The 16,609-nt window shown below is 39.9% G+C and overlaps 3 protein-coding genes across 3 annotated transcripts in view; 1 reads left to right on the forward strand and 2 right to left on the reverse strand.

Annotated features, from left to right (window-relative positions):
- Positions 1–3,480, reverse strand: part of dtnba (dystrobrevin, beta a) — a 28,906-nt gene extending 25,426 nt beyond the window's left edge. The window contains exon 1 of the mRNA XM_020603973.1: positions 3,045–3,480. The gene's annotated coding sequence lies outside the window, so the exon portion shown is untranslated. The remainder of the gene's footprint in view (positions 1–3,044) is intronic.
- Positions 3,481–6,537: 3,057 nt separating this feature from the next.
- On the forward strand, positions 6,538–9,629 carry LOC109962273 (toll-like receptor 5). Its single transcript, XM_020603847.1, has 2 exons — positions 6,538–6,623; positions 7,542–9,629. Exons 1-2 carry the CDS (start codon positions 6,549–6,551, stop codon positions 9,426–9,428), a joined length of 1,962 nt encoding a protein of 653 aa, XP_020459503.1. The 5' UTR covers positions 6,538–6,548; the 3' UTR covers positions 9,429–9,629.
- A 3,139-nt stretch (positions 9,630–12,768) lies between these two features.
- kif3ca (kinesin family member 3Ca) overlaps positions 12,769–16,609 on the reverse strand; it is an 18,965-nt gene continuing 15,124 nt past the window's right edge. Inside the window, exons 6-8 of the mRNA XM_020604049.1 lie at positions 16,220–16,334; positions 15,904–16,049; positions 12,769–15,407 (exon numbers count right to left, since the gene is read on the reverse strand). Coding sequence (XP_020459705.1) covers positions 15,323–15,407; positions 15,904–16,049; positions 16,220–16,334 — 346 coding nt within the window. The 3' untranslated portion in view covers positions 12,769–15,322. The remainder of the gene's footprint in view (positions 15,408–15,903; positions 16,050–16,219; positions 16,335–16,609) is intronic.

Here is a 16,609-nt window from a genome sequence, read left to right on the forward strand (position 1 = left end):
GGCCGGCAATCGGGCGAAGGTGGGGTACACCCTGGACAGGTCGCCAATCCATCGCAGGGCCAAAAAAATGGAAATAAATTATTTAAAAATCTAACAATGTGATTTTCTGGAATTTTTTCATAGATTCCATCTCTCACAGTTGAGGTGTACCTACGATGAAAATTACAGATCTGTCCATTCTCTGTAAGTGGGAAAACTTGAAAAATCGGCAGTGTATCAAATAGTTACTTGCCCCACTGTATTTTTTATTGGATTCCCACAGATTTAGTCACCAAGCTGTTCAACAGACCGATACTGAAGGGCTAGCAGAGTGTCAGTGACCTTGACTGCTCTACAAATAAGCCATGACACAACTTGCTGAAAGATAACTAGTCTGTCATTACACTTCATTTTACACAGTGCTGAAAGCTGCCTGAGGATTGACTCAGAAGCATCAAACTGTAAACAAGCAGAGAGCTCTGAGGTCCCCACGAGTGTTGGAAGGCTACACACAACACAAGCAACACTAAGATTTCACTATAATTTAATTCTTCAGAAATTATATAAACTGGAGGCTGGGTAGGAGTGACTGTTCTTCTAATCATAGGTCTCAGCTCTATTATCTCCTCACCCACCGCGGAGACAGATCAGCACTACTGTAAACCAACAACATCTAAAATCCTTCCATATGGAGACAGTGAGGGGAAATGCTATGAAATATTATAAACCTGGTTATCATGTACAGGATGCCAGGAAGAGCAGGACGGTTAATTCTTGTTTCCCCTTCTCATTTTGCCCTGCTAAACAAATCACCCACTGCTCAGTTAAAGTACACAATATGTAGCTACCAGGGGAAAATGTAGTGGCCTGTCAGTTACTACCAGCATCTCTTTTTAGCTTCTTCCAATAAATTGTGCAACCTGACTGCACTAGAGGATACAAACTCAAAAATTACTGAGCGTGTTTTTCTCTAGAAATTAGTTTTTTACACTCTCCCATGTTTCTGTCAGAGTCCATATTTGCACTGTTTGGTAATGAACCTTATCGTTATTTGAGTTTTTCCTGCAGGGGAAACAAAAATAAGGATAATCACCTTTACTGGCCAAGTATGTTAGACACAAGGAATTTGTTTCCGGTACAGAACCGAGGCAGCCATCTACTGTGCCTAACCCAACCGATGGCTCTAACCATCGGGGGCAGCTTGGGGGTTCAGTGTCTTGCCCAAGGACACTTCGACACATGGACTGTAGGCACTGAGATTTGAACCTTCAACCCTCCGGTTGGGAGACGACTGCTCTACCCACTGAACCAGTCACCCCACATAATAAATAAAGCACTGCTCGGTTGATGGTCTATGTGGTTTTAACAGCCGCTGGAAGAGAAAACGATTATGACTTTTAACTGGGATACAGACAGAAGAATATATGTGTGTGGTTTACGGTTCCAAAAACAATAGATAATTTGAGAACGCAACCTGGAGAAGAGTTTCAATAATTGGCCAAACTTGGAAAGAAAAAAGAAAAAACTGAAAGAGTTTGAAATTATTTATGAACTGGAGCCTGACAGAAAACCAGTATGTAGAAACAGATCATGCCAGATGTTGTCTGATCTTAAAAGCTAAACAGCATCAGTCCTGGTTAGTATTTGGATGGAGGAATACCAGGTGCTGTGGCTAAACCGAGCCACTTTGGTCGCATATGTCAGTGCAGTGTACGTGCCAGTCCCGAGCCCAGATTAAAAAAAAACAAGAGGGTTGCGTCAGGGAGGGCATCTGCGTCAGCATAAAACTTATTCCAAATCACATATGGGGATCACTGAGATCCACTGTGGTGGCCTCTGAAACACTGGGGAGCAGCCGAAACAACAACAACTGTATAGAAATGCATTATGTGGGAATACATGCAAGGTACAGTATGTTTAACATCAGTAATTATCAAAAATACCATACTTATCAAAATGCTTGTTAAAAAACAAATATTGACTCTGAAATCTGCTTTGGCTCCTTATTAAAACCATAAATGGACACCCAAAATCTACTTGTATTCTATTTGCTTCTACAGTCATACTGATGCAGAAAACAAACAATTCCTATGGAAATCTTCCAAACAATCTTAGCCATTATATGGACAACAGGGAGCGCCTATCCACATTTTAGGTTGTGGTTTGGTTTGGTTAGTGCCCTAGAAATGCTTAGACCATCTCTGGTAACACCTTTTGGCTGGTGTGATAAATGTAATCTCCAGGCACAAATAAAATGGTTAGTGATGATTCATTAAAGTATATAATGTTTTATCAAACCATTTCATTTCACCCAAATGGTCAGAGGAAATGATCTATTAACCCTAACACTGGAAACCTTAACTAAAAATTCTTACTAAATTTGTTCCAATTCAGCTTGTTGCATACAAGCACACTACTGTACCAATCAAAAGTTAGTACACACTTTTTCATTCAATTCAATGGGAACTTTTGACTGATAGTATACATGCCACTAATCCTTAATATGGTCTGCCGAATGACACAATGGGCACTGCAGACTTTAAAAAAGAATTAAATTTTGCTGTTAAATGCCTGTATGTTTGGCAATAAACAAGGAAACGTAAAATTGCCAGATTTTTGAATAGAGTTTCGCTCCTCCCATAGAAGAGAACGCCGAACACCAATAGTAGTTTTGATTTGAAAAGTGGGCATGACTTCGGTCTGCCACTTCAGTCAAGACAGGGAAGGACACCACGTTACACAGTTCAATTATTAAAGTACTGTACAGTATTTCCCTGGTCTTCAGTTGACAGTCTGGGCTCCTATAACTTCCAAAGACTGGGGTCAAAGCTCTATTTTAGTTCTGCCTGCTTCTGGGAAGCTGTGTGACATCTGAGCGGCCATATTGCAGAAAAGTTTAACTCCCTGTTCACCTTGTTCCCCCGAATTAATCTCTGAAATCTCTGTTACAAATTCGAGTAATTCTTTACATTAAAAGTTGTATCCGAATCAACGAAAACGTGAGCGTACATATATGTTGCAATGTTAAATCCGTTCATGTTCCTTATGAGGTCGGATCTACTCACCGGGACTATTTTCGGCAGATATTCGTGGCCAAATAACCAACATCAACACTGAAACGTGTGGCAGTGACTTTTTAGCTGTTGCTTCCCTGTTGAAGTATACACTTCCTCTTTTCACCGTGTGTTGCGGACTCGTCTTTGCTTAAAATAATGCCAGTCCCCGGTCCCGTTATTTATTTCCGCAGCAAATCATGTTTCACACCCTCCGTGCCGCCCGCTGCTGTATCGCTTTCTGCCGTGTGAAGTGCAGCGACTATTTTTGAAATAAGTCACTCCTCTCCCCGGCCCGTCCTTCTCCCTCCGCTGTGACACACAGTGCTGCTGACACAAAGCTTCATGTATCATTGTACACTTTTAGTCTGGGTGTACAGTAACCAGCTTATCGTACAAGCTAAAAAAAGACGCGTTTACTCCACCGGGGAAGCATGATCAGTTTTGTTACCAGCTGCTTTGACCCATGGACGGAGTATGAGAGGATGGGTCCCTGGGCACACAGGGAAAAGCCCCCCCATCCCTCCTAATAGACACCCAGGACCCTGTTTTGAGGGTCCACAGCATCTGATCAAGATGCATTGGCGCAAATGGTGTTTGGGTTGTTAGGTATTTTTAGTCAGATAGATATTGGTTAGATACTTGTTGTATTAGAAATATTTAGAGTAGACAGGATGTCTAGCTCAGGCTGTTAAATGTTTAGTCATTCTCATGAGTTGCTGCAGGTTGCTTATGGTCAAGGATAACTAGATAGAAAGTTGATGACTGTTAGCAGACAGGATGTTTATTATTATTATTATGATGTGTATAACTGTAGCCATAGCCATAATATTTTCTTATGTTTAATGTCATGACATGTCACTAGAGGTCGTGTTAGAATGTTTTTAGCAACCCACGACATAATCAACAGACAATCACACATTGCTTTTCTTCATGTTTTGAATACTGCTCTGGCCAGCTGCAAAGCTGGCACCGGGAGACGTCACGGTTTGGCGTCTCTCTGTGTAGAATGGGGTTAGCCCGAAGTGATATAATGTATAGGCCTGTTGTGGTTCAGGGTCTTTCATCTTTCAGCTGTCTGCGTGCATGTTGGAGGTGCAAGATACCTGAGCGTGTAATGTTAATTTTTACCTGTGTTCATGGAATAAATCAGCACTGACTTGAAGTTACTTGGACTGCTTCGTCTCTCAGAGTTAGCATGGTTAAAAGTATCGGGTACAACAGGGTGTATCCATGTTCATTTCGGTAATTTGAAGAGCAGGAAAAATGGTTCAAGTGCCCCTGCAAGAAGCAAAAGGGCTGTATTTGATGTCCTCATTAAAACAGGGGTGTGTTTTAGGCATAACATGCAACTATCTAATCAGTGCATAACCTCACATCCTTACAAGAGACGTGCAAGCTTGAATGTTTGGCAGATTGCTGGCATCCTGGCGGACTTGCCAGGTTGGACGTCAGTAAGATTTCCCACTGAGGAAATGGATTTGCTCCTGCAGGACGTATTAATGTGCACAACACCCAAATGAACACAATGTCATCTTTTAAGTTTTGCATGTCCTGTGCAGCACGTATAACAGTACAGGAGCATTGTGCAAGCACCTAGACAGGCCACAACAAGGTCAAAATAGTCATTAACTAGCAATGATGATTTCACTGTTGACCACAGAGCTGTTTTTTGCTGGTCAGTGGCACAGTCACTTTGTGCACCCTCATGTTACCAACACACCCAAAATTTACCTGGACACGCCCATTTTTCATCCAAACACCCCAGTAGTTTTCTGTAAGTAAGTATCTTACTTGAGTAAATGTACTTAGTTACATTACACCTCTGACACAGTGTCAGTGAACCTTACTCTTTCCTCTTTGTATTTGACAAACATTCATTCTCCAGAGGTCGTGAAATTCACCAGCCCTGTGTGATTCAACTACATTTATGCATCACACGTACCTTTTTGTGTTTTAAGCAGATTGTAATGAAAACGAACAATTTGCTGTATTATGTACAGAGTTGGTTACCTAATTTTGACATTAATTGGCCATTTGAGTGAAAAGTAAACCATCAGTTGTTGTCTCCTTCCCCAGCTGAGAGCTCCTGTAGTTTGAACAGTTCATATGGGAGTTTGTAGTTTGTCTCTACAAGTTGTACATCATACTGAGTTTTGACACTGATGGTAAATTTCTCAGTCTGAGCACGTGAGCAGCTTCACTTTATAATTTCTCATTAAAATGTCAAAATAATCATGATGGACAAAAGTTGCACAGTCTTACATTTGAGAAGCTGGAATTGAAATGCTTGGCATTTTGCATGAAAATGACTCTAATGATTATTTTAAAAATTGCCAAGTAATTGTCTGTGCTGTTTGGTAGTTTAATTTACAACAAAGCATCATATTTTATAAGATTTACATATGTTGGATTTTTAAAAATTCTTATTTGTAAGGAGTAAACTTCAATATTTGTCTTTCATTTGTGGTGTAGAGGCATAAGGTGAAAAAGAAAATGCTTAAGTGCATGCACCTTAAAACTGTAGTTAAATATATTATTTGAGATTATGTACTCGGTTACATTTCACTACTGCCTACGAAATATCTACAACATATTATTCAACATGTGATGAAGGAACTAGGAACGTCCTGAAAGAGGAAGGGTCTTTTAAGAACATCAGACAAATGTCCTTATCGGTTGTGCAAGAGGAAACGTAAAGAACATCTGTGTAGAACTTCATCACTTGCAGTAAAGATCTTTAAAACACTGTAACAAGTACTGGCAATAATGCAAGTGTATATTGTGACAGCTCTTTTAAAGTCAGAGAAGCACTGAGTAAGATACAAATGAGTAATAAAATAATGAGAAATGCTTAGAAATAAAATGCTAATATAATGGTAATGTAATCTATCTGATAGCTAATTTAAAGCAAAATACCCTCTTGAAAGTATCAGTATATGTATTCATGCATCATAAAAACATAATTTTAAAACTCTGGAAGATGTGTTTCAAGTCACATTGTTGCTTCCTTTTCTGCCAAACCTGCTTCGATTACATGTTTGTTTACAACACAAGCCTAACAGACTTTTACATCTATATTTGTTTGATAGGATGTTGGGGAAGACGATCTCTGGTCCATCACAGAACACTAAAAAATCTATATTTGTTTGGTAGGATGCTGGGGAAGACAATCTCTGGTCCATCACAGAACACTAAAACTAAATGAACTCCTTCTTACTGACAGTCCTATAAAGCAAAACATAAACCTGGCAACATCACATTTAAAAAAAAAACAGCCACTTGTACAAACCGGTGTGTCAGCCTAACACCAGCACACCGCAACAGAACATACAGTATGTACCAGTGAAATGCTGCAAACATGTGTTCTCCATCCTTATGAAATGTGGACTTTTTAATAAAAAGGGGAACCCCGCTCATGCGTCACGTTTACAAGTAATGCCCAACACATGTGACCCAAAGACTCAAATAAAAACCCTGCCAACAGAAATTCCTTCAGAATAGAACAAAGGCTAAATGAAAGAAGATTTAAGGTGTGTGAGGATGTGGACGCTGGGTCTTCAGGTGGTCACTATCTGCGTTTTCCTACAGGTAGGTAAACATACAATGTGATATATATAGTGTAGTAAATGTAAATTAACACGATGAGTTAAGGTGAAACTCTGTAAATAGAAATTAAAATGCTATGGCATGGCAAGTTTACCCATGTGGTACCTTCTTACACATGTAATGTTTGGCAGAAAATTTTAATTCTTTAGTAGCGAAATGCAGACAAATTTTAATAAATACAGTAAATATTATTCCTTAAAGAATTCCAGTGGATCCCACATTTTATCCAAAAGGACACAATTCCATCAAAAAGGAAATGATAGATCTTTGTTTCCTCTGATTGTGACTGATTGAGACTGATTGTGCTTCCTTTGGAGAGAAATAAACAGACTAAGCAGGAAACAATGAGCTACTGTCTAGCCCAGAGTCTATTTTAATATTCAATTAAAAAAAAAAAGAACATGCTTAGAAAAGCATGGAGACCTTTTATTGCTTCTGTTAATTATATGGACATCATTTGCACCTTGTGAATATGCAGCGTGACTTCAACTCAGTAATAATTCACTTATTAAAATATCATTTGGTAATCCATATTCCATGTAGAAGCAGTTTAGTAGGGATTGCCACTACATGAGAACTGTTTTGTTTGTAGTGTTTTATGCAGTTTTTAAAACTATTTTTAAATAGGTTTTGCTCTTTAAAGGTTTGTCTTGCTGTTCATTTTTTTGGCTGTGGTGATAAGCCTTATCAGTCATCTAGCAGAATGGTGAAATTTAAAGTTTGATACGGTTCTTTCTTTTATTTTGAAAGGTCTTTAAATAACCAACATTACACTGAAGCAAAACATTTTATAAAAAGATAATATACAATACAAAACACATTACAGTGCAAATAAAAGCATTAAGTGTAACAGAAAATTTTTTAAAAATCCACTTACACATATAAATTTTCCTCTTGCAGGTGTCAGGGTGTTTCCCATCATGCCTCATTGCAGGCTCTGTAGCCAACTGTGCCTTCCGGAAGCTCCACTGGGTTCCTGCTCTCCCTGCCAACATCACCCACCTGTACCTGGAGCTGAACCACATCAGTGAGATCAACTCCACCTCGCTGTCAGGCCTCGAGCAGCTGCAGGAGCTGGACCTGGGGGCACAGCGTGTGCCGCTTGTCATCAGAAACAACGCCTTCAGCAGACAAAGTCACCTGAGGAGGCTGGTGCTCGGCATGAATGTGGGTCTGCGACTGGAGCCACAAGCCTTCATGGGGCTGTCTAGTTTGCAGAAGCTCGACCTGGATTACTGTTTCCTTCACAATTCCATTCTGAAGGAGAACTATCTAGAGCCTCTGTCCTCCCTAGAGACTCTCAACCTCTTTGGAAACCAGATAAAGACAGTCCAGTCTTCAATGGTCTTTGCAAACATGATTCATTTGAAAGAGCTGAATCTCAAGCTGAATAAAATTGACAAGATTTGTGAGCCAGATCTGTCTGGTTTTCAGGGCAAGCACTTCCAGCTCCTGAACTTGGAATCTGTTTCCCTTAAGACCATGAATACTCAAGGTTTTAACTGGCAGAAATGTGGGAATCCTTTCAGAGGGCTGTCCTTTCAGACACTTGACCTGTCCCACAACGGGTTTGGCGCAGCTACCTCAAAGCAGTTTTTCAGAGCAATTGAGGGGACAAAGATCTCCCATCTCAAATTGTCAGGATCAATGGGCAAAGGGTTTTCATTCAACAATCTCCCTGATCCAGACCACAGCACATTTGAAGGCTTGAAGAACAGTTCAGTCCAGATTTTAGATCTGTCTAAAAACAGGATATTTGCATTGCAACAAGGGGTTTTTAGTCCACTGAAAGAAGTTGTAGTCATTGACATTTCCAGAAACAAAGTGAATCAGATACACAGAAATGCCTTCGAAGGTCTTCAAGGCCATTTAAAACTGCTTAACCTGTCACACAACCTGCTTGGGGAAATCCATTCTTACACTTTTGCTTTTCTGACAAACCTGCGAGTGCTAGACTTGTCCTATAATCACATTGGTGTACTGGGGTACCACTCATTTAGTGGCCTTCCCTACCTTAGAACATTAAATCTAACAGGGAACTCTCTGCGAGATTTAGGCTTCCCTGCATCTCTACCCAGGTTACAGTTTCTCCTCTTGAATGACAACAAGTTGACACCCTCATCAGTGATAAGTATCATCGACTTCGCTAGAAACATTTTGCATCTGAACATCCAGGACAATAGATTAACAGACTTGGGTGATGTTGGCAATTTTCTGACTCAGCTGAAAGGCATCCAGAGTCTCTTCTACGGGGGAAACACAATCAGGGAGTGTATGTTCAGTAGACAGGTTTCAGCAGTTGATCTGAAAAATTTTCACATCCTGGATCTTCACAGCAGCTCTCTGCAGTCCGTCTGGTCCCAGGGCAGATGCTTCAGTCTGTTTGACAACCTAGGACATGTGCTCAGTCTCAACCTGAGCTTCAACAACCTGCGGTTTCTTCCTCAAGGAATCTTCAAAGGTCTCAGCTCAGTACTAGAACTGGATCTCTCATCCAACGCTCTGACATATCTCCAGCCAGACATCCTACCCAAAAGTCTTAAAATACTCAACCTCTCCAACAACTTCATAGCCTCCCCTGATCCAGCTGCTTTCCGCCTACTCACTGCCCTTGACCTACAGATGAACCGATTCCACTGCAACACCGACCTGAAGCCCTTCCTGACATGGCTGAACGAGACCCATGTCACCTTCCTGAGTCCTGTTCATGAACTCAGATGTGAATTTCCCTCCGGTCACTATAATGTTCCTCTGTTAGATTACTCTGCTCAGGTCGAACAGAAGTAAAAGCAACTAAAAGTGAGCATTTGATTTCAGGGTGACTCCTCAGTGGCATGTGTCGCTGCAGTCACATGTTAAAACCTATATGATCTGGATTTCTAATGTAAGTGTGAGATATGTTTTGTTAAGAATAAGAATCCCCGACATGTTGAAAATGTTGAGTTTAACACAATGCTTTTCATTAAATGTAAAAAATGTGTCACGTTATCTGTGGTGTTTATATACTGTATTTTACACATGATGCTATAATGATGCTGTAGTGCCCTGGGGGACAGCGGGGGCCAGCAGAGCTCCCGTCTGCCCCTAAGGACAGAGACTGTGATTTCCTGAGTTATTGTGTTCGTGTTCTGTTATGGGGGTTGGGACCAGCCCAAATGGGCCGAGACACCATGACTGAGGGTTCTGGTGGGATAATGGGCTTTGGCCATCATGTAAATAGTGTGTGTGTTGATAATAAAAGGTGGTGCTGTGGGGTTGTGTGGTGTATGAGGCATGAGGCACACAGTCTCGTACATGAAAGGTTAATTCTGTCTCTGGTTCCTTCTTCATTCAGCATACAATACAATATTTATTATAGGTGTCATTGTTGTATTTAAGATTTTATCCTGCCTCATAATTGCTTGTTTTTTATATAAGCAGGATAAACAAGAAAAAATAATCTTAAAAATCATCAAATGATACTGATAAAACTCTCTGAATCACTCAGGTAGTGATCAGAATTAAATAAATAAATTTACTCAAGTACTTTCATTTGATGCTACCCCATTACATTTCAGAGCTGGAACTATTTTTCAGATTTTGTATTAAAGAAACATTTTATAAGCTTTTACAGTACATTGTTAAAGATTAGAGATGTCCTATGATTCCTTTAATATTAACTATACCAATTCTGATCTGATACTTACATTTGAAATTGAAATGAATCTGGCACACTGTATTTTTGTACACTTCTTGATCCAAATACTGGATCAGATCCTGGTTTCAAAACATTGTTTATTAGTTTAAATTATTGATAAAGGTAAAAGAATAACTGGGAACTGGATGACACGTCTAAGAACTGCATATTTATTTATTTATTTTTTCAACTTTTCTCCTATTTTGTTTGTATTTTTTTTCTCTTGTGGCATATTGGATACTTTGAATTTAAACAAATCGAACAATTCACAATGTAAAAATCACTCTCCAGATGAAATGATCACAGTTAGTGCTCAAAGTCGACATTACTGCATATAAGGCCAGTAGCCAAAACAGCTGGGAGCATCCTTTTCTAACACTTTATCAGCTTTCTGTTGTACCAGACTGACAGACATTCAACAAAATGCAACCTGCCTTACACAGAATCAGGCTCTAAAAGCTGAGCCTGGAAGTACAAGAGAGACAAGTCTCTGTGGCCTAAATCTATTTCTTCTGCCCCAGTTAACGCAGCCTGAGTTAATATTTAACTTGTGCAACAGTGTCATGATTCGGTTCCGCTGCTTCCTGTCCGGCTTTTATTTTGACGTTACTTCCTGTTTTTGTTTCACCTTAGTTTCGGTCTTTTTACGTTCTTCATCACTCACATTGGTTTCACCAGTTTCGTTATTGTTTGCACCTCTATTTAGGCAGCGTCCTCCCACCAGGACGCTGCCAGATTGTTCTAGACCCCAGCTCAACAGAGGAGAAAGAGGGCAAACTGAAAGAATTTAACAGCACCAAGTGTAAACAGACTGGTTATGTTGTACTAAATATCACACATATGTATTCACTCATGAAACAGTACAACTAGAGACAGTAACTGTAATGTGAAATATATTTATTTATTCATTTAATTTACATGCATTTTGGTCCTACATTAAATCAGCCTTTTTTCTTTTGTCCTCGGTATAATGACTGAAAATGAAAATCCAAGGTACTGAGATCTTATTTAAGTAACACAGCAATTTTTTTCCTCTTTTATTTCAAGTACTGTACATCACCTCCTGAAGAGAGACTGTATTTCCCCACTAAAACTAAGCTGAACTCCCTTTGAGCTGTGACAGGGCAGCTGTTTTCTCCTCCTCCTCCAGCAGAGGGAGGCATCAGCCCAGTTAGTAACCACTGACTGTTGACCTCCATGCTTCTCAACACTGTCACTAGCTCTTCAGTCATTTCACAGCTAGGATCATTGTGCAGCAATGCAGCGTTCAGTTGCATAACCTCAGTCAGATCAATCAGAGAAACAGCCGGCAGCTGCTGTAGGTAGCCAGGATTTCATAAACATTACAGGAACAGACATGATGGATGACTGGTAAAACTGGGCAAATTGGTCTGGTGGACATAAGAAAAGAGGTCAGCACTAACAGTGTTCTGCCAGCGTCAGTGTGATGTTTTATGGGCAACAACAATATACAAACACTATTTTAACATTCAAGGCAGGGTTCATAGTTTTGGTTAGTTACACTATATTACTTCTAAATTGAATAGGTAAATACCCCTAGAGCCCAGTCTCTGCTTTCTATGCAGTAATTTATCATCTGATGGCAGCTTGGAGAGCACTTTAATCAGATGTACAGTCCTAATAAAACTACTATCCGCTCATAAAATATTAATTGTTGACAGGCGGAGGGTGAAGAAGAGGCTGCTGCTATCAATGTAAGTCAGCTGCTGGTAAGACTCAGACTTCACCAGTGAATTTATAGACCTGTGTGTGTCGCCTGTGAGTCACAACTAGACCTAGTTGCATGTGAATGCTGTTCATAAATCACAGATTGAGTGTACACAGCCTGGAAGGTTTCTAACGCTGAATGAGTGTGTCAGACGTGTTGGTAAAACACCTGAATGCTGGCATTTTATTTGTTACTGTTACAGCCACTACCTGCAGAATGAGGCGGAGACAAATTGTCTCAGCAACCGTAAGAATAATGTAAAATATGGAGTAGCCTTTTAAAAATTCAACACTGGCACTAACCACATTCATGAGATTAATAATGACTTGACTTACCTTTATTTTTAATTTTCAAAACACTACAAAACCCTGTTTTCACTTTATCATTATGGAGCGTCATGTTCAGACTGAGGAAAAAATTGAATTCAATTCATTTTAAACTTTCTGTACTAACTGTATATATAGTACATGCACAAACCCAGCTCGTCCCCATCCCATTACCCTTTACTGGCAGGTTACCATGGAAACAGGCTCACCTACTCCACGGTCACTCCTCACTTCCTGATTCTTTGGATCCCTGCACCCATCTGTCTATCCCCTTCTTTCCATCGGCATCTTCTCCCCACCCCCACAGCCCTCACACACACACACACACACACACACACACACACACACACACACACACACACACTTATACAATATTTTACAGCTCTCACACAGATGTGAAAGAGGTAATTTTACTGACTAATATGACCAAAATGTTTGTAAATAAGCAAAGTTTAGATGCAACGCAGCCCAGAAAATGTGCAAACAACTGAAAATCTTTGCCTTTTTGCAGCAGAATTTGTCTGTAAGCCCAGTCATGGTCATCCTTGCATCATAGTCAGCTAAATGTATATTTCAAGGCAGTAGGGATGACTGATGCTGCATTACACAAACTGAATATACATCATTCTGACAAAGACATTTAAAGGAGCTGTTTTCAGTATTCAAGACAAATTTTCAAATTTTCTTTTTTGCTTGTTTGAATATCAGTATTTAATGCTGTTAACTGATTAATAGCACCCTGAAACATGGCCTGATAGACACCTTCAGATTTAAAAATGTTTTCAAATACAATAAATAATACAATTCCTCCACCAGTGCTGTATATCAACACACAGTAGTAAACCTTTCATCAAATTAAAGGTACAGTTGCATGTTATTTTAACCTCTATGATACAACACAAACATGAAAAACTGGACAAACCCTTATCTTTTTTTCTATATAACACACAGATCATTTTTACCCAGACACTGATGCCTAAACACATACAATGCTCAGTGTGCATCTGTAAATGGCTGAGACAGAGCAGGAAGTAGGTTGATACAGATTAAATGACTTCAAAACAGCATATGGTGGTGATTTGTGCCATGGCAGGTTTTGCTATTTTTAACCCTATCCACTCATTTCTTTTATTTGACTGATTATAGCAGGCAATTTGCTGGGAATTAATGTGGAGAAAGCAAATAACTTTAAAGTCAGAATGTCAGACATTCACTGTAAAGTGAACACCTTTGGGTTACGGACTGTTGATCAGACAAAACAAGCAACATGAAGACGCTGCCTTGAACTCAGAGACATTTTACTTGTTACACATTTTCTAGATCAAATCAATAATAATAATAATAATAATAATGAAAATACACATTATTTCCAGTTCCAGAAAGAGCAGGTTGCTGTGTACCTCTAAAATGATCCTTTTGTGAAAGAGAGACACAACCACAACCGCATTTTCAGATATTATAAATGATATGCTGTTATGTTTGTATTTCAAAACATTTTACACACACAGGAGGACAATGTCATGTGCTAGTTATAGTAAATAAAACAGATGTGAAAGTCTGCAAACTGCAGTACATTGGAAATGCAGGTTGTACCTTTACAGTATTAAAGCACTGCAGGGGGCTCAGCTGACACAGGATATCTGGCATCAATAATACAGTGATACTTATTCAGCCTGATGCCATCATGTTTGTAAATGTGGCTAAAAAATCATTAGAAACACCTCAATATGATGTGGTCCAGTTCATCACCACTACAAACTACAATCTCAATAGTAAATATATAGTTAAAAAGGGTCCATTTTAGCCCCAGGTTCTGACTCTTGTACAGTACTCACACTCAGGTCACAGAGATAATCTTCCATGAGCTTTTGGAGACTTGCCAAACATTTCAACCCCGTATCGTTGGTTCATAACACTCACCCAAATTCTGAAGTTATTTCCCAAATGCTCATAGACTCTTTAAACAATGCAAAATTTGGGTGAGTGTTATGGTTAAAACGTTCAGTAAGTCTCATTTCCAAAAGCTCACAGAAGATTATGTCTTAGACTTGAGCGTATGCAAGATGCGAGAGTCACAAGTTGGGGCCAGGCCAATCTGAGCTGCACAATTGTATTGGATTGCATCGGTGTATTCTCAGAATATTCTGATGTAAATCTCATAATTCTACTTTATTTTTTTTGTGTGGCACGAAACCACAGTCATACTGTAATATTTGAAAAGTCTTGATTTAGGATTTTAATTTGCGCCTGTGTTTTCCATTCTCCTGGTATAAATAAAAAATTCCAGCAAACTGATTTTGGAAGTCGGACATGCCTTTGAGATTATTTTAAGGCATTTCCTATGAATGCTGTGGAGGGACAGAGGATTTATGTTACAACAAATGCAGGGTGAAGGTCATCATTCACACTTCAAAGTACCTCATCTGACCAACAGTTGCACATATCATATGCTATGTCACTATTTTCTACTGCGCTTGAGTCCAACAGCCAACATGGACATAAACTTTCTAAAGGAATGGACACAGACCTGCACCCAAATACATGGAATATTCAAACTGATCTCTCACAGGGGACTCAAGCAGTTTGCAAGCTTCCAGATGTGGTCACAGTTAGAGACACAAACAATCAGACAGCCCTGGATGTACACTACACATATCCATACAGAAACCCACACAGTCTGGGCAGTACAGCGCTGCAGCCAGAGACATGTTGGGCTCAAACATGCAGGAAGAAGGGGTTGTGGTGGCTCTTTACATCCTGAAGTTTTACAGAGTTTCTGAGGTTCATCAGGTCATTTAGTTTCCTGTCATGAAACTGTGTATCTGTGTCCCACTCATAGGCCTCATTCAGAAGTCGTTCAGAAGATCACTGGCCAAAAGAGGAAGAAGAAAAGCGGAAGAAGAAGCAAAAGAATAAAATAAATACTTTAAAAAACATCCTTGCTAAAGCGTCACTGTGCCACTGTGGGTGTGGCAGCGTGACATGCCACCAGTGAAATGGTGGAAGAGGAACTGGCAGATTTTGGGTTCTTGCACCTGCAAAAGAAAATGGAAATTGAAATAAAAAATAAAAAAAATCATATACAATAATCTGTCTTTACATTCAGCTGAGACAGGGGTTAACCAGGCCACACTCAGAGAGTGCAAACCTCCGCCAAAGCAAATCACTGTCCCCATAATGCCATTATACTTAAAAGCAATACTCCCACGAAAGTTGGACCCTCATAATATGATTCCTTGACTATGAAAACATACTGCTGGCATTCGGAATCACTTTGATATCACCATTAGTTTGAAAGTTATTAAAGAAAAACAATATTTCACTAATGGCGGTTTTCTTCAGGATCTGGCTCAGTAACTTTTGAAGAGATGTTAAATCTGTTGACTCTCTACCGAATCAGCAGAGTTTCAGCTAGAATTGGATCTTAGTTGCAGGTCTGTAGCATTATTTGTTGTCTCATAGTAGCCAGTTTCTTGTGAGCCCTATAATTTTGAACACCATTAGGTTCTGGACAGGGGGGCTCAGGCTCACCAGGAGCGAGACTTGTGGACGCCTCTGTCCTTGGTGGGTGAGTTGTCCACAGATGGACTTTGGTTCAGCTCGGCCTCTGCTGAGCGATCCAGTGAGGCGGTGTTTGGTGGAGTCATGTCGAGCTCCAGAAACATGATGTTCTCAGCCTGCACACAGAAATGTACACAAAGCGAGCTATAGTGAATAACAGTGAATCCTCTGAATGCCAGGTCTCATCAAAGTTCATCACATCACTCATGCGACTCATCCAAGCTCTGGAGGTGGATGTTCAGTTTCTAAAGTGGCTACGTCCCTGTAACCCCTCACACATATGTACCCTGTATCTGGAGTGAGCTCCCATTGTGATGGCAACCCTGGCGTACTGGCTGATGGGCCGCTTATACCCGACTGTAGATGCTGGTCTCCTCTTCATCTGCAGGGATTTACTGGATAGAGAAAGAGGAAGAAGAGGAGATCAATGAGTAAGAAAAAAGCAAAGATAAAAATGCCAAAATGCATCTTTATGAAGAAGGTTGTATCATATCAGATTTAAGTTTCTACAAAAGAAATATAACTGTTCCTCTAGTGGTGAACTGTCATTAAGTATTTGGAGGTTGACAGAAAAGAAAGTGATATAAAGTTACCAGGCACAAAGGTCAAAAGGTCATGAGCCTGGACTCAAATTCAGTTATTGACCTGACGCCACGGGTCAAACACAGTGGCCCAA

This window comes from Monopterus albus, unplaced genomic scaffold (genome assembly GCF_001952655.1).
Source record: "Monopterus albus unplaced genomic scaffold, M_albus_1.0 scaffold63.1, whole genome shotgun sequence".
Lineage (NCBI taxonomy): Eukaryota > Metazoa > Chordata > Actinopteri > Synbranchiformes > Synbranchidae > Monopterus > Monopterus albus.